The sequence below is a fragment of the Platichthys flesus genome, chromosome 11, assembly GCF_949316205.1.
Source record: "Platichthys flesus chromosome 11, fPlaFle2.1, whole genome shotgun sequence".
In the NCBI taxonomy this organism is placed as follows: Eukaryota; Metazoa; Chordata; class Actinopteri; order Pleuronectiformes; family Pleuronectidae; genus Platichthys; species Platichthys flesus.
In genome coordinates, this window is record NC_084955.1 from 14791584 (window position 1) to 14815907 (window position 24324).

The 24324-nt window shown below is 39.6% G+C and overlaps 2 protein-coding genes across 2 annotated transcripts; both read left to right on the forward strand.

Annotated features, from left to right (window-relative positions):
* The first annotated feature begins 420 nt into the window (after positions 1 to 420).
* LOC133964494 (macrophage mannose receptor 1-like) lies at positions 421 to 3755 on the forward strand. Its single transcript, XM_062398627.1, has 5 exons — positions 421 to 590; positions 930 to 1289; positions 1396 to 1734; positions 1850 to 2188; positions 2306 to 3755. The coding sequence occupies exons 1-5, from the start codon at positions 476 to 478 to the stop codon at positions 2665 to 2667; spliced, it is 1515 nt and encodes a 504-aa protein (XP_062254611.1). The 5' UTR covers positions 421 to 475; the 3' UTR covers positions 2668 to 3755.
* Positions 3756 to 7058: 3303 nt separating this feature from the next.
* On the forward strand, positions 7059 to 19775 carry c4b (complement C4B (Chido/Rodgers blood group)). The gene is made up of 41 exons (XM_062398613.1): positions 7059 to 7190; positions 7373 to 7559; positions 7644 to 7809; positions 7911 to 7981; positions 8069 to 8157; positions 8233 to 8315; positions 8405 to 8492; positions 8607 to 8730; positions 8814 to 8955; positions 9307 to 9419; positions 9505 to 9663; positions 9751 to 9918; positions 10002 to 10193; positions 10570 to 10713; positions 10835 to 10958; positions 11296 to 11367; positions 11465 to 11677; positions 11773 to 11887; positions 12074 to 12144; positions 12242 to 12381; positions 12467 to 12682; positions 12805 to 12856; positions 12952 to 13041; positions 13126 to 13329; positions 14250 to 14325; positions 14950 to 15142; positions 15232 to 15327; positions 15642 to 15804; positions 16185 to 16378; positions 16472 to 16627; positions 16726 to 16785; positions 16859 to 16949; positions 17022 to 17193; positions 17305 to 17395; positions 17510 to 17584; positions 17655 to 17757; positions 17846 to 17935; positions 18369 to 18473; positions 19010 to 19093; positions 19194 to 19326; positions 19403 to 19775. The coding sequence occupies exons 1-41, from the start codon at positions 7120 to 7122 to the stop codon at positions 19542 to 19544; spliced, it is 5118 nt and encodes a 1705-aa protein (XP_062254597.1). The 5' UTR covers positions 7059 to 7119; the 3' UTR covers positions 19545 to 19775.
* Positions 19776 to 24324: the final 4549 nt, after the last annotated feature.

Below are 24324 nucleotides of genomic sequence, written 5' to 3' on the forward strand. Positions count from 1 at the left end.
ATCACGGTATTCTTTATTTTCAATTTTTAGATGTGAATTTTTTTTTCCAAATATGATAAGATAAAATAAAACTTTAATGATCCCAAATTGTGGAAATTCCCTTGTTACAGCAGCAGACAAGTCAGGATGAGGTAGACAAGAGAATGAAATATAAAATAATTCAACTGAATAATAACAACAAAAATGATGATGACATGAGTGGTTTGCTGATGTAGGCACAGCTTTTAATCATATTGTTTTATTTCATCTCTACAATCCTGTGCTATGTACAGAGGGAAAAACCTGAAAAACTGCAATGGCTGTAGTTTTCTTCAGGGGACGTGTCTCTTAACAGGCCAAGTGGCATTCTTCCTGTTTGGAGCAGCACACTGTTGAGAGCGTGCAGCTCAACATAGCCTGACACACAGCCCTCAGCAGAGCTGCCAGCAGCTTGTGTCAGGACCAGCACCTGGTCGTACAATTATTTTACATTAACATGTATGCTTCTTTAAGTATTTGTTTTCCAACATTTTTGTTTGTTATGATCATGACTGAAAACAGATCCATCCTGACGAAAAGGAGTCCAATTTTTTATCTGCTCTTACTCACAGGTTTGTATTTTCCCTAATCTTTTCTGCTGGTATTCAAACTGCTGTGAGGACTTTTCGTGCTGTTTGATGTAAATGTAAAATTTATAAAATAAGTAAAGACATTGATGTTTTTAAATAGGGATAAAGGTTTATTTTTTTAAGAATGTACAGTAATGTCAGATAAAGGTTAGAAATGATCAATGGATAAAATTCTATATTCTCCCTTGCTCTACAATATAAATTGTTATATTAAAAATGCATAGATTAAGTATAGACACTGGTTAGATACAATAATAATTTTGTGGTTGCTGTTGCTGAGGTTCAAACTGTTGTGACTCTACACTCTCTCTATTTCTACAGGATTCAGCTCCTTTACTGTGGGATCCTCAGACTTTCACTTTATTAATGATGGAAAGAACTACGAAGATGCAAAGAGCTACTGCAGAGCGACATACAACGATTTAGCCACAGTTCACAACTTGGCCGATATGACGAGTTTGACCACTTTAGTTTCAACAGCCGCTGACAGAGCCTGGATAGGACTGGAGGCCAGAGCTGTGGGAATGTGGCACTGGTCCTGGCCTGATCATCCAGTGGATTTTTTAAACTGGAGGGCAGGAGAACCACTAAAAAACAATGAGGATGCATGTGGGGCATTGGATCAAGGTGGCAAGTGGTTTGAAAGTGACTGTGGAACAAAGAGAAGTTTTTTGTGTCGTGGTAAGTGAAACGGTTTTCTTTTTTTAACATAAAAAAAATTCCTGGATAAAAAAAGAACCGCATTGTATTGTATGTGAAACAAAATGTCCATCGTTGACACTTGCAGGTAGCAGTGAATCTAGTCCTCCCATATTTATCACCACCACCAAGTCATGGAGGAAAGCTCAGACTCACTGCAGGAGCCTCTCAAGTGATCTGGTGAGCATACTCTCAGAGAAACAGAATGAGGTGGCACATAATGTGGCCACGTCACAAATTGTGTGGATCGGCCTCTTCAAAGATCTCTGGGGGTGGTCGGACGGAAGCAACTCATCGTTCCGTTACTGGAAACAGTCTCAGCCTAACTACCTAAGAGATCAGGACTGTACTGCTGCCATATTCAAAGATGAAGGGCTGTGGAATGACTTGAAGTGCAGGAGAACATTTAAGTTTATCTGTCAGGGGGGTAAGTTGTTGTTCTTTATTCGTAGAATACTGTAGAAAAGTTTCTTCCACAATATACAACAGAGCTACATCTGTCCTCCTCTCAGTGTCTATTCATTCATCTCCGGTTTTTACAGCAAGGAAATTAATTCCAACAACCACCAGTCTGACAACGACACAGAAGACGACGACAACAAGTCAACTGCCAACACATGCGACGACTCTTCCCAGCACCTCCCCTCAAGAGGTCATGACAACATTTACTTCCACTACTCCTACCATTCAACCGAACACGACCAATGTTACCACAGAAGGAGAAACAACTGCCACTGACACGACAACCACAGATGTCGCACACAGCACCTCAAGCCCTGAGCTCAACAGCACAACTCATGAGCAAGTGACCACCACTGTCCAGAGCACAACACAGCTTTCAACCACAACTTCCACAGGAAACAATCAGACTGTTGCTCCAGGTTTGTTGACAGTCGTGTGCCATTTGATCATTTTGCATGTTTTGCAAAATTTGCATCCCATGTACTTCCTGCAACACAGATTTAAGGGTTGTTTCTCTTTGTGCTGTCTTCCTAAAGGAAATCTGATACTGATCCAGCAGAACATGACATGGATTGATGCGATGACTTACTGCAGGGAGCACCACAATGACCTCGTCCACGTTACCACCAGAGAAATTCAAGAGGAGGTGGCTGAAAAGGCGAAGAACGCCACCTCGCCCCACGTCTGGCTCGGCCTACGCTACACGTGCAAGTTGAACTTCTGGTTCTGGACCAGGTCGACGTCCGCCTGCTACCAGAACTGGGCCCCGGGTCAAGGCCCTGAACGGACATATGACTGTGGTGTTACAGGCGCCACTGAGGCCACTGGGAGGCAGCAGTGGGTCGGCTTGCCTGAGACAGACAGACTGAACTTCATCTGCTCTACATGTGCTAGCTGAGTGTGGAGGGCCTGTGACACTGCAGACGAAGTAGAACGTGCAGTTGGAACCATTCTGTGTGAAGGATTAACACCTTTGTGCTGGTTATGTTCATATTGTTTTTCATGGTTGATCTTACATTCATGATTTTGACTATTGAAACGCTAAGCCTGTGAACTGTGACAGACTTCAGCAGCGGTATCATGGGTGTTTTAATGTTTATGTGTGACGTCATACTTTACCTTTGTTAAAACACAGCTGCCTTCTCTATTGTTGAGCATGAATTTCATTATATATGGAAAAACTGGTGCAGCGTGGAGGCGTGCACATTCACAGTCATGGGCAGCAAGAGTAATGCGAGAACACTGATCTGCTCTATGCCTTTCACTCGGGGGTTACTATTTGCATGTTGACCCCTTGGGTTGGGCCCCAAGATTGTCTTTTTTAGACCACCGGTATACGGCCCTGATTCTGACTGCCGGCTGCCCTCACTGACCTGACCTTCGCCGGCAGCCACACGGAAGACAGAGCTCACAGACCCTCACCTTCCTCACTGCACACACAAGTTACACGGAGCATCTATAACCATGGGACCAGATCCAGCATTGCTGCATTTTCAGCAGCGAAACTGAAATTATTAGATCTCAAACTGTACAACATGAATACAACCGTGAACAGGCTCTTTTCACTCTCGTCGGACTGACTCAATCGTGGCTGTGAAATTTAACTTGAATTTTTTTACTTTGCTCAATACAGTACACGCTTCCTTACTTTTTGGAAATAATATATCCAAATACACGTTCAAATGAGCTTTAGTGCATGTTAAAATCAAAGCTCCTTCTGGTCAAAAAAGAAAAACTGTGTCAAAAGAAACGGAACACAGGAAATATTCACTTTCACTTAAAACTGTTGGAAAATAAATGATATTTGGTCTGTGCTGACTTCTTAAACGACCAACTGACAATAAACTGACAATAAAATGATATTCAAATCATAAAATATATCTGCTGTGTTTTGGGGTTTGGAAAGAAGTGAAGGTAATGTTTTTAACACTTTTGATATTATTCAGAGTCGAGAATATCAACAATTAAAACACTTTTTTCACTATATGACTATCTTTGCATTATTGAATTGAATAATCCTATATAACCGCTGAATACTGGTGTGTATATAGTAATCGGTGCTGAATTCTGATAACGGCTTTTGCATCCTCAATGAGGGGCCTTGTCACTTCTCAATTACCACGGACCATTACACATGAGTGTGTCATAGCTTAGTTTCCCTCTGAATGGCCATTGGTCAGCGAGCCTCCCATCAGTTCAATGTTAATGTCCCATTGGGTCCAGTCGGTCGGTGGGTGCGCCGCCTCCCCCTCACCACCTTTTCTCACCCTCATCTCCTCTTGTGTGCTGTCCAGCTGGCTCTGACCTCTGACCCTTTCACCCTCACTCCTGACCCCTGGAGACATTCCCACGCCACACCCTTTTGTGTACATCTCCCCATGGTAACCCCGTGGTCACTCCATCTGCATTTGTAGAGATTATGGTCATAAACATAATTCACCTTCCCTGAGATCAGTGTAATGCAACCTAATTTGGGACTTATCCCAATTCAAGCGTGAGGCGTAACAAAACTGAAACCCATATATTAATTGAAGGTGTGAGAGCATTCTTACAAAATTAAGAATACAAATTTAGAATATACTGTGTAACAAGTTTTTTTCAGATAAGATATAAAAAAAACTAAAGGATAAATGCAGGAACTGAAAGAAGCAATTCTAGGTCAAAAACACTTGACTAGATTTATCCATGAGTATAATCAGAAAACACCATTTCTGGATTTGTATTTAGTTTTTTAAAGTTGAAACTTTTTATTTGAAAAAGAGCCAGAATATTAGTGTTTAACTTTACATCTCTCTACCTGCCATGCACACTCCTGTCTTTCCCCTCTCCCCCTTTTCTTTTGAGTCTTCACCCCTACGTAGATCCCTCCCTCTCTTTTCCTTCTGTCACTTTCACAGTTAATTGTAGAAAAAGAGATTTTCTCCATTGTGGCCGGGTCTCTTAGGTTACCCCACTCCTGCATGAAATGAGATGGATAGAGGGGAAGAGACAGAGAGGGGGGACAGGGACAGGCACACGGAACAGGCAGCGGTCGAGGACAGACGCAGAGGAGCGTGGACTTAACGATATTTGAACAACGCTAGAATGAAAGAATAACACTTTAATATTTTATATGCAAAAGGACACATGATTAATAGATGCTTCTCTGGGACTATTATCATTTTGTTATTGATGATCCATAATGTAAGTATCAAAACTGTTTATTTTTTAACTTATTAGAACAAGTTAATTAACTAATACAACATTTTATGTATATACAATAGAGGGGATTGGTAGATTAAGAATATGTGTATTTAAAAACAACATTTCCTCTTAAAATGTTTTAAAGAAACAGCTCCTCTTGGATTTGTAATTGTTTCTTTTGACAGATCATTACTTCTCCTCTGTTTAAACAAGCAGCAACTACTGAAATTCATGTTTATAAGATTTTCAGCACATTCTCTGAGATCCATTTTTGTATAAGCTTTAATTCATCTGTAATTATTTTGTTTCATTTTCCATCCTCTGCAGAATTTCCAACGCGGGCCAGGAGATGCCACTGACGCTCTTCCAGAGTTTGAGAGGGATTCTGGTGTTGATTGTCCAAACGCAATTCTTGTATCATTTGTCTGTACCTAGGAGTTGTGCATGGACATCATACCCCAGACTCCCATTGACTCAGTTTTACGTCTTACTGTTTTACGATCAAGATCACCATCAGATTTGATTAAATTATTGTAGCTGTGGGCAAAGAGGAGACTTTTAATCATTGCTAAAATAATTTGGTTTTACAGGGCTCAGACTGAATTAGGAACAATTTTAAGTGTACTATAATTGAATATTTGTAATTGTCCAAAAATCGAGCTTATTAACATTTCCAGACCCTGGACTTGGACATTGCAATTCTATGAGTCAACTCTTTTAGGCTCTGTATCATCTCCAAAGCTGCAGAATTAAATCGAATTTCTAAATTTTCTGTAAATTTCTCCTAAAACTGAAACTGCTATATTTGTTTACTAAACTGAACATGCATGTGGCGCAGCTGCTTATCTTATTTAGTGGACAACTAAATTTTGTATATCTTGCTATATGTGGTGAATAATATTATTAATGGTTGAGGAGATCATTTGGAACAGGGCCACATGGTTTTTAAAGTGAAACGGAGGCTGACAGATCTTCAATGTGCTGAAAGAATCTTTGGATTACCGACCTAAATGCATTAAGATTTAGATTTGACACTTTCCATAAGCAAATTTATGCTCATATTACTGCCGTTTAGTTTTTAAATCATAAGATTCTGGGATGTCTATTTTACACAATTGCATTATTGTTTCACATGTTTACAATTTTGGATATGAACAGAATATTACATAAAAAGCATAGAAAAAACATTAAATATATAAATAGAATAAAAAAAGAGTACATCACATTAGAGCTCAGGTCAACTCTAAAATCAATGTGTTTTATGATGAATATCTTGATGCCTCCTACATTACAACAACACAAGACAGATGTGAATTCATGACCTTCTTCACTGTATCTTTTATTGAGCTTTTCATGAGGAATAAATAAAGTTTCTGATATTGTCTACGTGTCTTTGTCATTAATCACACTTTTCCATTTGGCCAGAATCTGGTGGAGTTTGGCAGCTTTTTTAATTCCCTTCAGAATGCCATCAGTTCACTGATGACTACATGGATAATGGGGATTAGATTATGAGAAAACATGTATAATGGGTTATATAAGAAGCATGAGAAGCTACAGATGAGTCACAGAAGTGAAGCTGCAAATAAAAACTGTTCCTGGATCAGGAGAGTAAACTTTGCTCACACTAAACTAACTCCAGAGTCAAAACTGGATTTCTTGTAAATCACATGATTTGGGGGAAATGTGTCGGACTTGAACAACCAATGAGAGGATGAGTACTCATTGTGAAACAGAAATAAACACTTTCTATGCTGCATGTTAAGTTGTGCTATGAAAATAACTTCAATAGAGGCAAACATGTTTTGATCTGAATTGCATCAAAAATCGGATGTGTATTATTAACCTGGTATATAACATGAATCAATTTAGATCACCTTCTTTTTGTTTATGCAGACATTTACATATGACATGACTGAACCATATAGTTTATGTTACTCATTTGTACCGGTATGCATAATATGTGGCAGAATGATGAGTTTATCACTTTATGTATTGCCATTTGGTGCGTGGGTCTGAGGAAGAATTTGTTTTTCTCTAAGAGGGACTCAAAAGAGGGAGGGCATTGAGGGATCCAACGATTGAGAAACACTGGGGTGGATAATGCACAAAGCCCCAGTTGATCAAAATACTGTGTCAGAGCAGGCAAAGACACAGAAGCTGCACAATGAGGTGTCCTGCCGTTTCATTGCTGCTCCTGATCGTGGCTGTGGAAACAGGATTCTCAACAGGAAGCAGGTAACAGCTTCTAATAATGCAATGTAATGCCACGAAAGTGAAGTGTTTATGTATGTTTCTATTTAATATAGTAAATGATTATTATGTCATAATGTAATGGATAAGACATTGCAGATCTTAATCCATAGCTATAAATGTTGTCGAATATAAAATATGAGATCATTTTCCACCTCTGTGTGCAGATTCTTCATCTCAGCTCCAAATGTGTTTCACGTGGGAGTTAAAGAGAAAGTGTTTGTCCAGATGGGAGTGCCTCATCTCAACATGCCTGTCACTCTTTACCTGAAGGACCAGGCCAACAATCTTCTTTCCAAGAGGATAACCCTTGAGTGCACCAGCCAAACGGACATCAAAGCAGCTGAGCTCATGGTATTGACTCACACAAAAAAAAAGAAAAAAAAGGACAGGATTGAGATGTCATTAACCCAAACTTTAAATCTGCATCTTTTACAGATTGACAGTGAAGAAATGTCAAGATTAAAAATAAATCCTTCGCACCTTTTGTTAGTGGCAGAGAGCCCAGCCTTCGGTGAAAGGTTTACATGGGTCATTGTATCAAAGCACAGGGGTTATATCTTCATTCAGACTAACCAACCAATGTACAACCCCAATCAGAAAGGTAATAAGAAAGTAAAAAATGGGAATAGATGTACAACATTGTGAAATAAATCTACCTTCCATCATATTCAAAGCCATTTATCTGAATGTTATCTCTTCAAGTGAGTTACAGGATATTCACTCTCGACCACACGCTCAGGCCTCATGAGGCAACGGTGCACATATCCGTATTTGTAAGTACACACATTTTTTAGGAATAAAGAGGGCTTTGATTTGAAGAAGTAAAAGAAATGTTTCATGCTTTTATTATTTTCTGACAGAATGCAGCTGGAAACAGAATAATGAAGACCTCCAGGAAAACAAAGGGGGGGATATTCACAGACACTTTCCCCATACCTGATGTTTCTCGGTACGTTATGACATATTTGCAATATACCTTGACACTTAAACTAACATAACAATAACACATTTTCTTTTTACCAAGAACCGGCACATGGAAGATTACAGCTCACTATACGGAAGATAAAGCTAAAGCTGCTTCTCGAGAGTTCAAAGTAAAAAAATTTGGTAAGCTTGCAGTTTTCTTGAATTATACTTAAAGAAATATATGTACAATACTTCAGCCTGAAAACATGTTATTGTTACAAATTCCATAGTTTTACCAAGTTTTGAGGTGAACGTCAAAATTGAGCAGAACTGTGTTTTGCTGAAAGCTGAAGAGATTGTCTTCACCATCTTGGCCATGTAAGTGTTGATCAATTCGCCATTAAATCTGCTTATTGTCGAGCATTGGTTGACAACATAGGCTAAAGATAAACTTAGAGGTTTTACAGTTTGTTTCTGAATTTCTCCCTATAGGTATTCCCATGGTGAGAAGGTTAATGGGGCTTACCACTGCAAATTTGGCGTGTCAACAAAAGGTGGAGCTTCTGGTGAAAAAGGAACCACTGTCATTATCAAAGGACTGGAGCTGACTGGCTCGGTAAGAAAACTAATTTCTGTCCAAAATTTATATGAAGATCTAATCATTAGTTGAAAAGCAACAATTTGTGCCATTTCTTGCAGGTCCAGGATGGAATAGCAAGAGTTTCTCTTCCTAAATCTGATTTAAATGAACGACTCATGAAGGACCTGAATCTGACCCTCTCTGATTTACAGCAAACACGAGCACAAGTCTATTTGGGAATATTCGTCACCAACATAAAAAGTAATGGACATATTTCAAACCATGGTTCAAGTAAAAAACACACCCAGTGGGGTTAAAAGTGTAATTAGAATTAGTTATGATTTAATATTTAACTGAAATATTTGTTTCAATAACATATCTTGTTTCTTGACCTATTATGTCATAGAGAGAGAATTAACTTACACTTTTGTAGACTTGTTTACATATAGGCATATATTTTCTGGGATTATATTTACAGAAATACTTGATACAGGTACAGATATGTGATATAATAGCTGATTAGAAACCCTAAAGTACCAATTTGACTAACTAATAGATTCCTGTGACTTTTCATTGCGGCTGATATAACTGTGTGTAATGTCTTTGGCTCAGGTGGTGAAATGCAAGAGACAGAAGTTTATCTTCCTGTCCTCTCCCACAAATACACCATGGATCTCTCTCGAACCCGCTCACACTTTGTTCCTGGATACCCACTAGATGTGGTGGTATGTATGTCACTCACAGATACACAGCTAAGTGCGTTACTGTCATGGTCTACTATGTCAAAGAATATGTTTGTTGTTATTACAGGTGATCATGCGTCTCTCAGATGGGTCTCCAGCACCTGATGTGCCTGTCAGGATTGACATACCTGGAAGTTCAGAGCTATTTATGCAAGGCACTACTGACAAGGAGGGGGCAGTGTTTCATACCTTTAATATTAACACTGCAGCTACGATTGCTGTTGAAGTTAGTTTCCCCCAAACTCAGAAGATCTAAATGTTTCTTTTTGTTGTTGTTTAGTTTTAACTGTTTCCATCTCTTGGTTCCAAAAAGGTGACTGCAGACGACCTGCATCAAAGTAAAACCATTCAACGTGCTTCATCTCCACATGACAGCTACCTTTACATGAGTTTTACCAACAAGCTGTACTCTGTGAAAGAAGTACTAGCAGTAACGTACAACACCGTGAATGGCCCAACGGATGGGTATATATACTACATGGTGAGCCACATCACACTGACTACCTCACGGTGCGAGCAGCAGTTTGTCATGAAACAAACCATTTCTCTCTGTCTCTGCTGCAGGTCCTGAGCCGCGGCACCCTGGTTAAAAACGGAGCTCTCGCTTTTGGCAACTCAGTGAAAGACAACCTGCAGATAACACATGATATGGTTCCATCCTTCCGTCTGATAGGCTACTTCTACAACCGGCATGGTGACATCATCGCTGACTCTGTGTGGGTAGATGTCAGGGATGAATGTGAGCTAAAGGTCAAGGTGAGTAAACAGAAGAGATAAGAGTGCAGCTTGGGCAGAGAGAGAGACAGTGGACAAACAGAACATGAACTATTTTGAAAAGACTGTTAAGTGGAAAATAATAAATAATAATACATGTTGAAAAGAATGATTCAACATAACTGAGACCCTTGTTTTATACTTTTGAATTTGTTATAAACGAGGTGGAGTAGAGTGTCATACAGGCAACATAATCTAAAGACTGTAAATTGACTTGGGTGGGCGCCATCTCAAAATACCCAACCCTAAGACCCTAACCCAGCCTATGTGTATTCATGTGTCTAACTTAATGTTTGGTTTTAATCTGACATTTGCCAACAACATTTATATGTCTCTGAAATGTCTTTACTTCATTCAGGTTACACATAAAGGAAGTTTTGAGCCTGGAAAACAGGCGACACTGGAGTTTGACTTACCTGGTCAGAGCGCCAGAATTGCTCTGCTCGCTGTGGATAAGGCCTTCTACGCTCTCAATGCCGATAATAAACTCATAGCCAAACAGGTGGAGCTTTTGAAAGCACCTTGCACATGAATACCCTCTCTTAAAACACATTGATCTAATTTTTTTTTTCAATCTATTTATTAGAATACGGTAAATACAGCCACTTTCTCCCGCCTTTCAGGTGTTTTCTGCGATGCAGTCCTACGACCTTGGTTGCTCATATGGTGGAGGATCTAACCCAGTCTCTGTAATAGAAGATGCTGGTCTGTCTTTCTTATCCCAGCACAAGTCAGAGAGTGGTGCAAGTATGTCAAAATATTTTTTTCATCAATTTATTCATTTAAAATTTTAATTTGTCACGACCTACATTGACTGAAAACTGTGTCACTGATGAGAAGAAGAGAATACCTTGATACCATACTTAGTGGAAATGTTAAATTATAGTTTAAATTGTGTTTTGATATTTATTGTTGTTTATAGCTAACCACTGCTTTTAGTATCTGCAACCAGAAATACAGAATTCCCAGTTTAAAAAAAATTATTGTTTTCATTATACCAACAACCATCCAAACTGTATCTTAAAAGATGCTGTTCTCTCTCTATCCCATAAGCTTTCAATTGTTATGTAAACTATTATTCCAGAATTTGGCTGTGGTTCACAACCTGCACGACAGAGACGTGATGTGGACCTTCAGCTGGAAATGATGACCTTAAGTAAGACGACGTTATAGCATCACAACTTTGGTCTGTGATAATGTGAGATACTTCTGGTAAAAAATATTTTCACACAAATGCCATTTTTTACTTCCAGAATCCAACTATTCCGATGAAAATCTTCAGAAGTGTTGTGGTGATGGGTTTTTGGTCATCCACATGAACCTGACCTGTAACGACAGAGCAAAGAGGGTCTCTCTGGTGCAGAAAAGTCAGGAGTGTGCAGACGCCTTTTTAAAATGCTGCATGGAGGGAGAGGCGCTTAGGCGCAAAAAGATACAAGAGGATGCCCGGAAAGGATTTGGCCGGAGTGAGAATGAAATCACATCTAATATATCATGTAATAGCTGTGGCATAAATGTAACAGAACTAAGAAATACACCTTTCGTCTTCTACTGTCTCTAGCTGCAAGTCAAGCTGTCATTGAAGAGTTCTTCTTTGACACTGCTCAACAGTACATTCGACGATTTTTCCCTCCTAGCTTTGCATTCACCGAATTGAATGTCAATGGTAACGGCAGGTAAGAGGTGTCTAGTTTTACTAGTCATATTTTCCAATGAAATACTGTGAATAAAGACATTAAAACACTTGCTGACACATTCTTTAGTTTATATCCTTTGCATTTGTTCCCATCTATGGCTTCTTATATCATCAATGTGAGAATTTCAGCTTTTCCTATTGTTTAAGAGTGTAAATGATCTTTTAGGTATTCTCTGGCTCTGCCCGATTCCATTACTACATGGGAAGTTCAGGTCATCGCATTATCTGCAGCCAGTGGTGATACCATGCTCCCAATTTCACAAATGCATAATGGGTGTTTGACTAAAGTTTCTCAATAATAACAGCAACTCACTGACTTTGTGTTTCATTTCAGGTTTTTGTGTGGTTCAACCGACTGAGGTCAGAGCCTTTAAGAGGATGTTTGTGTCTCTGAGACTGCCGTACTCAGTGAAAAGATACGAGCAAATGTTAATTTCACCTGTTATCTACAACTATGGCGACGACAGCCTACAGGTAGATATACAACCTACTGTTGAAGTTAAGTAGCAACTAAACCAGTAAAAATGAGAACACTGAATTCACTGGGTTTTTATCACAGGTGGCCGTTCATATGGAACAAACTGAAGGACTCTGCTCCCCTGGCTCCGCCACCACCACAGCGTTCGTTAACATCACTGTGGAGCCACATTCTTCCCAGTTTGTCTCTTTCTCTGCAGTCCCCATGGTAACAGGCTCCATACCCATCAAAATACGTCTCTATGATATAGAGAATGAGATGGGAGTGGACGCAATTCAAAAGACTCTGAATGTGTGGGTGAGTGACGAATAATGTTTTTTTTATCTCATAATCCAAATCATCTTTTTACAATTGATATTTACAAATACAGTGACATGTAAGGGAAGTGCAGTAATTTGGCTCCCTGTTGTTTTATGTAGACTGAAGGATTGGAACAGAGACTAGAAGAAACCCAAGTGATTAAGTTGGATGGTAAGTTTTTTCAGTTTTCATCAATGCCTAGTCATTATTACTGTTCTCAGATATAACATCTGTTTGAGTCAGTTTACTCTTCTACGTCATAACAGGGGGGATTACAAAGACCTTATTTATTGATGGAACTTTACCGGATGAAGTCATCCCAGACTCCAGCTCCAATCTTTTTATTTCAGCAGAAGGTATCTGCTATTAGAGAAAAACATGCAATTCACAAATCTGTGTAGATGACTGTGTCTTGACTTTCCAACATCCTCACTCGACAGAGAATGGATTTCATGCACAAGTGAAAAACCTTCTAAATCCGAAGAGGGTTGCCGGCCTGATCGTGTTGCCTTCAGGATGTTTGGAACAGACAATGTCAAAACTTGCTCCTACAGTCTCAGCCCTGCGGTACCTTGATCTGAGTGAGCAATGGTTATACTTGCCTCCTGGTGCCAGGGATGACGCTCTTGATAAGATTACCAAAGGTATGAACGCCTTAATCGAATAACAACTCTTTATTTAATTTTTTTTGGAAGCATTCACACACAAATCTTGAGAGGGGAGTTAAACTTAAACTCTGTTGTTATTTCTAAGGCCTTCATTAAGTGCTCTTTTTTTCCTGTTAGCAGACTCTAAAGTTGACTAAGTAAACAGGTCTGTTTCTGTAGCACTCTCACAACAAGGTGTCTTGAGAACCCCTGGCCATGATTGCTATGAGATCTACTGTGGACACCCATGGTGACCACAGAAAGAATTCCTATCGCCCTCTTGACCTACAGCATCAAGCCAAACTTTCCTTTTGTGCACAATAAATATCAAAATAAGAAATATAAATTATTGCCTTGTTAGAATGACAGACGAATAATAAGAACAAACATAAACATTTCATTTAATGTTTAAATTGCAGACAACAAACACGGTTAAGAGTGAAAACAGAGGCATGAAAGCATGATGGGGTAAACTAACTAGAGGTTTGAGAGTTTGCTGACCTGACCCCCAGAGGGAGACGGTTCCATAACCTGTGAACCAGGACAGAAAAAGCTGTGTCTTTGGGTAAACGATACAGAGCCTTTGTTGTGATGACACCTTGTGAACCTTCAGTATTAATAATTAATAATAAAAATGAATCATTGAGACAAGAAGCACATGGTTATTACAGTCTGACTTATATATCAGGTTGATTCTGTCATCCATTATTAGCTCTTTAGTGAATTGCACATATTAGACGCCATTGTATCAATACTGGCATGTATGTCAGACACCAAATGACAAGAAATTGAAGAATAGAAGTTAGTTTATAATATAATACAGGTTTATTTTTTCAAACTATAAAAACAACAGTCCTTGGTGTTACATTGTCCCCTCTAAAGGTGACTAACAAGGCTGTACAATTTCGTTAAATCAGGCTATAACAGGATTTTTGAATTGACGAAACCTGGCGGACGTTATGCAGCATGGCAGGATGTGCCATCCAGTCAATGGTGAGTTATTTTTCCTGTATCCTTATTAATCTTGTAGGCTTGTTATCTTCTGCTTATATTGGATTCTTAAAGGTTCAGTGTGTAGAATGTAGTGACATCTAGTGGTGAAGTTGCATGTTGCAGCTGAAGACCCCTCACCCTCCCCTTCCAAACATGAAGGAGAACCTGTGGCAGCCTTCAGATGTCATAAAAACTCAAAAGATGTTTGTCCAGTCTGGGCCACTGTAAGAGAGGACCCTCTCTGATGTAAATGTAAAGTATTTAAATATAAAGGGTAAAGGAAACTACAATTTGTACAAATTAGTGAGCCCATCACTAGGATTAATTTCTGCCAATAGATTCTTTTCACCTAAATCTAACACTGAACCTTTATTTATTGACAAATAATTCCTGTATTAAATGTGGTAGTGATATTGTGATGAATGTATTTGAAGGACGTTTTGGTTCAGCAGCTCCCCAAATCTGTCTGTGCAGTCTTAAAAATGTTTGGGGGTGTTGGTTAAATGTAAAATCACATATCTCATATGATAAATACATTTTCTTAATTTCTAGTATGTCAACTTGTAAATCAGCTTATTCCTTCAACTTTGCTCCCTTCTTTTTTCTCTTTTCTTTTGTCCTCAGGCTGACTGCCTACGTAGTAAAGTTTCTGTCTTTGGTGTCGCAGCGTCAGTTAGCGGCTTTAGGACAGCAGGGCCGGATAACTGAGGTTGTGCCTGCAGAAAAGATCATGAAGTCAGTCAGTTTCCTGCTCTCAGTACAGGAGACAGACGGGTCATTCATTGACCCACGTCCTGTGCTCCACAGAAATGTCCTGGTATGCACAGTGTGTAGTATACATGTCAGAATTTATGAAACTGACCAACAGTGATTTAATGCAGCATTGTCCATGTGTCTTAAATGTAGGCGGGCAAAGACAAAGCTGCGTCCATGACGGCTTACATCGCTCTGTCACTGAAACTGTCCCGGGAATTTCTGCAAAGTGAAGCACGAAGTAATGTGGTAAGATGAAACAAAAAAGGTATTGATGTTATTATTAGAAATTAAACTTAAAAAAATGCATGTTGCCCAGAGGATAGATCCTGATGACTGTGATCGTCCCTGACTTGTTAACATCAATTCAAAATTATGTAGTCATCAAAATATCTGCATGAATTGACAAATGGCCTCAGCTCCACTTTGTGCTTAGAACCAAATGGCAGAAGTAAGAGATCCATTATGAATGTGTATTTTAACACACTGTTGTCAGTTCATCTTCTGTGCGGATGGTTTCAGGAGTGAAATGCAATGACTGCTTTTATGCTACTTTCTAACAGGATGCAAGTATTTCAAGATCAACAACATACCTCATGTCCAACTTGGAGGAGCTTCAGCATCCATACGCTGTTGCCATCACTGCCTACTGCCTCGCTGTTTGCGTGCCAGAGGGAACCGATCTATTTCCTGTTTGGACAAAACTTGAAGCAATGGCAACCGAAGGCATGTCCTATCATAACAAATAGGTGGTACATTGGAATGGGTAAAGGTCATTTCATTATTTATTCCATATTGCCAATGGAAAATCAACTGAGAAATGGCATGAAGATAGAATCCCAAATAACGTGGCCAGTGTCCCATCTTCTAACATGGAGGAGCTGGGGTTTATGACCTATACTGTAGCTAGCCAGCAGGGGATGATCAGGCTTAGTTGGCTTTACTTTTGAGAAACTGTTGTGTCATCCATCATTATTTATCTTTATGTCTATGAGCAAAAAGTGTTATCATTGAAAACTATGTCTCATCTCATTGCCTGTATCATCATATCACTATCAGGTTTATTTAACTGAATGTTTACTTATTGTCTATTTCTGAACTATCAGGGAAGGATGGCTGTTACCTGTGGACAAAAGATGCTAGCACACAGAATCAAAAGACGGCTGACAGCATAACAGTAGAGACTACGGCCTACGCCCTCCTCACTGCAGTGAAACTAAAGAAAACTCAGGTGGCAGATAATGCAGCATGCTGGTTAGTCACTCAAGAAAACTCCTTTGGAGGTTACAAATCCTCACAGGTGATTGTGACACAAGATTGACAATCGTAAAATCAGAGATCACTGTCAGATTGGAATTGTAACATATCATTAATGTTTTGTTACCATGTTCAGGATACCATCATGGCACTGGAAGCCCTCGCTGAGTATCAGCTAAATAGGCCTGTCAGTTCCGATTCAACTTTATTTGCAGAGTTCACTGTCCCAGGAAGGAATGACATTGTAAAGCTTGAGCTGGAAAATCAGGAGAAGGTGGAAATAAACCTGAGGGTAACACAGATCATTTCAGACTCAACTTAGACGCATACAAATGTTTTGCCTCATAACTGACCTTATGACCTACTTTCCTCTTTTGTCTGTTGCCCCAGAAACTTATAGGGAACAACATCAATATGCAGTTTTCAGGAAAAGGAGGCATCAAACTAAAAGTAAGTTTCAAACATTTTCTGTATAAAGGCTGAACAAGATCCGTACTTTACTGAAAATCAATCTCCTTGGCAGATGGTGAAGGCTTTCCATTTACTGGATCCCAAGGACGCCTGTACCATACTGTCTATCAGCGTCACAGTGGAGGGGAAAGTACAGTACACCGGTAAGTTTTTGTTCACTGATTTCAACTTACAACTAAATATATTGAAAACCACATTAACATCTGTCCATCTAGCTAAGGTCATAGAAACATATGAATACTATGATGACTACGATAACAACGGGGAAAAAGAGTCGTCAGTGTTCCAATCAGCGATTGATCGGTCCGATGATCACACCCGAAGCAGGAGAGACGTCGATACCACCGGAAATTTAAACAATGTTGTCACCTATACAGTCTGTGTCCGGTCAGTTCAGTGACACATTAGCTCTATTAGCATTCATTAAGAGATCACAAATTCCAACAAGTGTCTCTCTCTGACTATATTTTTCATTGTTTTGTTTGTGTTTCTGTGCAGTTCTAAGGTGAACAACAGTCTCACAGGAATGGCGATTGCTGATATCACACTACTGAGTGGATTTGAAGTTGAAACTGAGGACCTTGAGAGGGTTAGTGGATAATGGCCTCCTCCTCATCTGTGTCATCCTTCACAATGCAAAGCGGTCGGAGATATTTTCCGCATTTCATGTCACGTAAAGAATTCAATTCTTTCCTCCTCCTAGCTAAAAAGGTCATCTGAGCAATACATTTCCCATTATGAGGTATCCTATGGAAGGGTGCTGATCTACTTCAATGAGGTGAGGCTGAAAACCATTTTAATTCACAAATTGTACATGTCCCATACTAATAGAAATATTCTCTCACCAGTTCTTTAAGACAAAGGAATGTATTAGTTTCGATGCTGTACAGAGGGTACCTATCGGCCTTCTGCAGCCTGCTCCAGCTGTGTTCTATGACTATTATGAACCTAGTAAGATTTTTTTTTTTCTATTTTTGAGCATTTTTGTCACAATAGGTTGGACATTTTAGTTGAATTCTAATTGTGCATTTCTTTGAAGGCCGAAAGTGTACTGTGTTCTACTCTGCCCCCCAAAGAAGCAAGCTGGTCTCCAAACTGTGTTCAGAGGATGTGTGCCAGTGTGCCGAAAGTGAGCCTTCACTCCAACACCCATAGTTACAAAACACCTGTGAATAAGAAAATAGCTTTAAAGGTTCAATGTGTAGGATTTACTGACATCTAGTGGTGGAGTTGCATGTTGCAGCAAAATATCCCCTTCCAAACATGAGAGAGAACTTGTGGAAGCGTTCGGTTCTCATAAAAACTTGAAAGGTGTTTAGTTTGTCCAGTCTGGGCTTCAGTAAAAAACATGGCGGCCTCCGCAGAGAGGACCCGCTTATGATGTTAACATAAAATATTTAAATATAAAGTTACCGCTCCGGGGTAAAGGAAAGAACATTTCTTATAATTCAGATGAAACACTCTAGTGAAAACATCTAAATCACACTGGACCTTTAAACAGAACAGAACAAATCAGGTTTGTGTAACTACTGAGAATTTCATTATGTCCCTCTTTCCTTTAGGGCCGTGTCATAAACAAAAACTGACGTTTAAATCTGAAAGATCTGGAACACTGACGAAGAATGATCGCTTTGAACATGCTTGCTTCTTCCCCACAGTAGATTACGGTGAGTACTACACAGAAGACAATATTGTGTTATGTATCTAAATATCAATTCCATTCTTGTGAACACGATATCTAAAGAAAACCTTGAGGGAATTTCTTCTAGTTTTGAACAAATGTGATGAGATTTCGGGGGTCAAAGTTCAAAGTCATGTGAAACTGTGACATATTAGGAATACTTAAATAGATTTTAAGAATGACCTGATTCAAATTTGGAGTTCAAAGGTCACGTTGACGTCACAAAACCCCCTTTTAACTTGTGAATGTGTTAACACACATGTTAACTGAATAGATTTTGGGAACTCAAAGTCATGGTGGCCTTTCAACACAAGTTTTTCCCCTCTTGCACTTTTATTTGACCAGGTGTCACTTGAACTCTTGAAAATTTGTTGATTAGATGTCAAAGGTCAAAGGTCACAGGGACCTCATATCCGAAAGCGAAGATAGGGCATATTGACTGAAACAGAACTGGTTGGCGCAAGCATACAACTACAAGGTGGTTTATGAGATAATAATTGGTTGATTGTTGTTCATCTGCAGCGTACATTGTTGAAGTTGTTGGTGTTTCATTGAGGAGCAACTTTGAGATGTACAGGTCTACAATAACCAAGGTTCTTCGATTAAGTGAGTAAACTGTTACTACAAACACTCACAGATTTATTTCCCGATAAAACTTTAGTGATAAGACCCTTCATGAATATATAATCTTTCATCCGTCTGCCAGATGGAGATGTGCATGTTGATGAAAATTCAGTTCGAGTGTTTGCCAAGAGGCTTCAGTGCAAATCACAGTTGATTCTGGGAAGCACGTACCTCATCATGGGCAAAGATGGCTCCACAACCGACTCCAGTGGAGAGTAAGTAGTCAATGATATAACGATAACGTGTACAGTGATCGATCCTCGTTTTGTTCACTCGCTCTTTCTCTTGTAGGATGCAGTATCTGTTGGACTCAAACACCTGGGTGGAGAACAAGCCTTCAGACAGAGAGTGTAAAAAATCTGCTAATGTAGCTGCCTGCATCGGCTTTTCTACATTCGTGAACGAGTACAAGCTAAACGGCTGCAAACAGTGAAGCCAATCTGAGAGCTCTTTTCTCGCTGCTCATGCTATTATACCTCTGCATTGCTTATAAATCATGATACATGAAGAGTCTCTCATTTAAAAGCATCTTTAAGTGCTGAGACATTACTTCTCACCTTATTCAGTCTCCACCATGGTATCAATTTAACATTTACCGCTTCAGTGACATATGTTTATGTCTTAAAAACAGCAGCCAGTTTTCAAATAAAAAACAACAACAAGTGCCTTTCTTTGTGTATTTTCTTTCAGCTGCTTGTGGGAATTTAATGAAACTTATTCTCATCCACAAACGTACATTTGCTCTTTAATGTCTTTCCAAACAGAGTGATTCAGTTTGTTTTAGTTTTCCTGCTGAATACATAGATATATATTTTTTTTACTGGCAGTAAAGGATCTGAGAGGGGTCTCTGTGTTCAATGCAGCCCCTCTCAAACTCACCCCCTCCTTACTTAACATCTGCAAGGTGAGGAGAAGGGAGAGGGGGGTTTCCAGGCTCAAGAGACTGGCTCACTTGCTCCCAGTGGCGTCCCACAGTGGCAGAATTTGAATCAATTATTACCTCATAAGGATAGAGTCATTCTTTTAGAGAGAGTTGATATTCTGCCTCTCAAATGTGGTTAGAAACATGCTGGAAAAAGATTTTCGTTGCAATTATAATGTAGAAACTTGTCAAGCTCATACTGCAGAGAGAGAGAGAGAGGTGATGGGAGAAAACCAGGGGGGCAATGGGAGGGAGCAGTGCCGAGGGAGAGGGAGGGAGACTTGGGCGGAGAAGTGACGAACAAGCGAAGGCTTATGTGCTTATATTATTCTAATCTCTGAGGCCGGGTCCAATGTAAGCAACACGGGAGGACTGACCATCACTTCAATCACAGCCAGATCAATGGCTGCACTGTTTCAGCCATCAGCCATTTCATTAAATTTGAATCAATAAAGGGTAAATAAATACGCAGACGTCAGCATCGCACATTTTCATCTCAGGATGACTTTAGTGCCTTGTTAGTAGCAACAGTGTATTTGGAAAAAATAAGGTACTGAATTGTTTGTAATCTAATGAGTAAACAGGGTAAACTGTCAGCAGTAATTTGTCACATGTTACATTTTCTTACCTGGTTATTTATGCATGAATTTCATGCATATATTTTACCAGGGTTGTGTGTGCAGCATAATAAAATATATTAACTCTACAAAGACCAACTGACAGAGATCTGCATCCAGGTGTGAATCACCACAAGAGATTTATTGTAGCGTCAAATGTTCCATGAGTGCATGGTTGACTGACTCTGACACACCAAAGAAGCGTCTGTGAAACCGGACTGGGGAACTGTGAAATCTGTCCAAATGACCAGGTGTATTTTCTCTGGTGTGCTGTACGGCCTTAGTCGCCGAAGGTACTTCTACGGCCATTCCTTCCAAAGGGCCAAGCCCGGGTCAGCGGTTTGAGGGTGGTCTACGGTGCAGATGGAGTGGAGCGAAGGCGGAGCTGTTCCTGGAGGTTGCCGCCAGATGGATTCACTGATGGAGTGGGACCACCCACACAGGAGTCCACACCCCACTGACAGCTAGTCTTTGTGTTTTATCTTAATATCCAGGTGAGCTTATCAAATACCAAGGTAGGTCTTTTTCACACTGTTCAAACACATCCCAGTGTAAAAAGCACAGGTCTACGTAGTAAAACCATTTTGACCTTAGTACAATTGTCTGCTTCAGTTGGGGATGAAATATTATTTCAGTATGTGACATTTTTTACCCTTGGAATACAGATTATCTGTATATACCTTATCAGACTGGTGTGTGTGTGTGTGTGTGTGTGTGTGTGTGTGTGTGTGGTGTGTGTGGTGTGTAAGTGTGTGTGTGTGTGTGTGTGTGTGTGTGTGTGTGTGTGTGTGTGTGTGTGTGCTCCTGTACTACAGAGTGAGGACATTTTTGGAAAGTAAGTCACTTTTTCAATGTGGTGTTTGAGGGATAAGACTTGGTTTGAGGGTAAGGGTTAGGGTTAGAACTAGGTTTAGGTTAGGGTTAAGCATTTAGTTTGGATGGTTAAAGTTACAGTAAGAGGCTAGGGAATACATTATGCCGATGAGTGCCCTCACTTAGAAGAAGTATAACATGTGTGTGTGTGTGTGTGAGTGTGTATCCCTGTCTGTGTGTGCACATATGCACATACATGTATAAGGATACTCATCATGCAGAGAAATCCACAGAATATACAGTATATTTGGACACGAACCAGGCAGTTGTACAGATGTATGTATTCCTGTGTACAATCCATGTTTGTACATGTGCACTATGTGTTTGCCATCTGTATATAATTTAGATATTTTTTTATCTAGTTAAATGTAACTTGTATTTTTTTTGGTTGCTCTTTGTCATTAGTGGTTTCCTTTGTTTGCTGATGTGCATCATTGAATGCCTGAGGGAGGTATAATACAGTCGCCACTACTGAAACTTCCAAAGATAGGGAAAACCACCTTACATTTACATTTTGCAGAAGCAGCACACAACTGACAACACTACAGGTTCAGTACTGTGTGAGACCTTGTGTATCACTGTGCTGCAACAGTGTTGGTTAGATGTCTGTCAGTATCAGTACACACTGTACTCACCAAGAAAAACTTGCTATCTCAACACACTTGCAACTGAAATACCTCTGGGTAAATACAACGTTTACTGTGTGGGTTCTCACTTCCCTGCAACGTATCAAACTGTACCCAGAGTGAGCACATGTGACAGGAACAGAATATGAGAGAGTTTCACGTACGTTGTGCAAAATGGTTTCGCATGCTCACAGTCTTGGGAACAAAATAATATTTTACCACATTAGGATTACAGCAGTAAATAAAATAGAACAACACCTTAGGCAGACTCATGCTACTATTCACATATAGTAAGCCTGCTGCATTTTGTAAGGATTGGCCATGACAAATCTGGGTGATACCACAAGTTACCAGGAAGGCTTTTTAATTGGATTTAAGACTTATTAAAAAACATTTTAACTACGGCTTCCATCGGATGAGTACTTGCTGTGGTAGTCTAACAAAAATAAAGCATTTTTTACAAAGTGTTATAAACTTTTGTTGTTGTTCTTCTGTAAAATTCAGAAAATGTCACTTACGCCCCTGTTTACTCTTCACAACTTGAAACACTCTTCTTCATGTGGTTTACAAAAGGTGGGATGGTGGGTGGCCATTTGGTGAGAGATGCAGCGCCCTCACAGAGCATTCCTTAAATCTGGTGGATATTTGGTCACTTACATAACTCCCACGTAGTTTCATCTCATTACCTCCAACAAACAGCCGATTCATATGGCCAGAGGTTCCTGTCCCCCAGAGTCAGCGCTGAATACCTGCAGTGTTGATGCTGTGTATTCCAGCTGAATCATGATTCTCGGCCCTTTGGGCTTTATTCAATCACAGACTGTGTCGAAGTGTTATTAATGTCTGGAATAAGTCAAGTCACTTCGATGACTGTCAGGAGCTGTGAAAAGCCAAAACACGCATGCAGGCTTTTTTTGTGTTTTCAATTTTGTGCCACAATGACAGATCAGTCCGAAAATCTCAACATTTTAGACTTAAATATGCACACAAAACATAAATTGGTTTCACACATATTTATTATGTATCCTTCTCACAGAAACACATGACCCTGGATTGTTTGTAGCGTAACATATTTACCAGGAAAATGTACATAAAACACTTGAAAAATGTGTTTTAAAAAAGAAGGTGCTATAACAGAATTCAAGACAGCAGTTGATTGTATTTGATGCAGAAATCTGTATAAAAATCCCCCTGGTTTCGTAAGTCCAATACAAATATTATCCGTGGTGGTTGAGAGAGTGGGACCACTAGGCGTGGAAGAGGGGGGGTTCTTAAGTAGGAGCAGACTTTATCACTCTCCTCCTTTCCAGAGGTGGTCCTTTTTCTCACCTCTCTCCTCCCTCATCATAACCAGTGAGTCCATGTGAGCTGTTCCAATCAGATGGAGGGAGCAGCATAAAGACAGAGACAAAGAACTAAACCATTACTCTGGTAAGTGATTTATTGCTCCATGTAATTGTTATGATGTCAGAATTGTAACAGCAGCCATTTGAATTAATGGACCTCAATGTATGTTAAAATTTGAAGAAATCATAATAGTTAAGGTGTGTGGAAATCTGAATGCTGTGCTTCAGCTGCAGAAAAAATCTATTAAATTAATTTCGCAATGAGTGAAGAACATGAAATTTGTGATTTTTGTGTGAACACATAAGATAAAGTTATTGTAGCTGCTAAAAAAACAGAATCTTCCTGAAAGTCGAGTTAACAAATTCTTAAGTTAAATTAATAAATTGGAGTGCCTTATACTGCAGCCTGTTAGTCAATTAATCAATGTGCTCCAATGCAACATTTCAAAGTTAGTGTGCTGTGTAGCAAAGCATTTAAATGTGTTTACCTTTTGCACACTTTATTTGATTTTCTACATATTTAAGGCCAAGGCTGGAAAATTTTCTTTTAGTGGTATTACGGGTTGTGGGTGCACCGGATTATGTAACCATCTGTATAGTGAAAGACGTACAGTGTCCCACAGTTCTATACAGTGAAGCTCTGTTACCGCTCAGCTTCGTCTCTCCAGCAGCACTCTCTGGATTTCCCGCGCAAGTCACCTTCTTCCTTCCTGTTACGAATCAGTTCATTTAGACTTTACTTGGTTTGGCAGCCCACCGAAATCAACTTTTACGGCTGACTGGAACACTGCTGCATTTCTTTTCCTCACTTTTAAATGTGTTCCAGGAA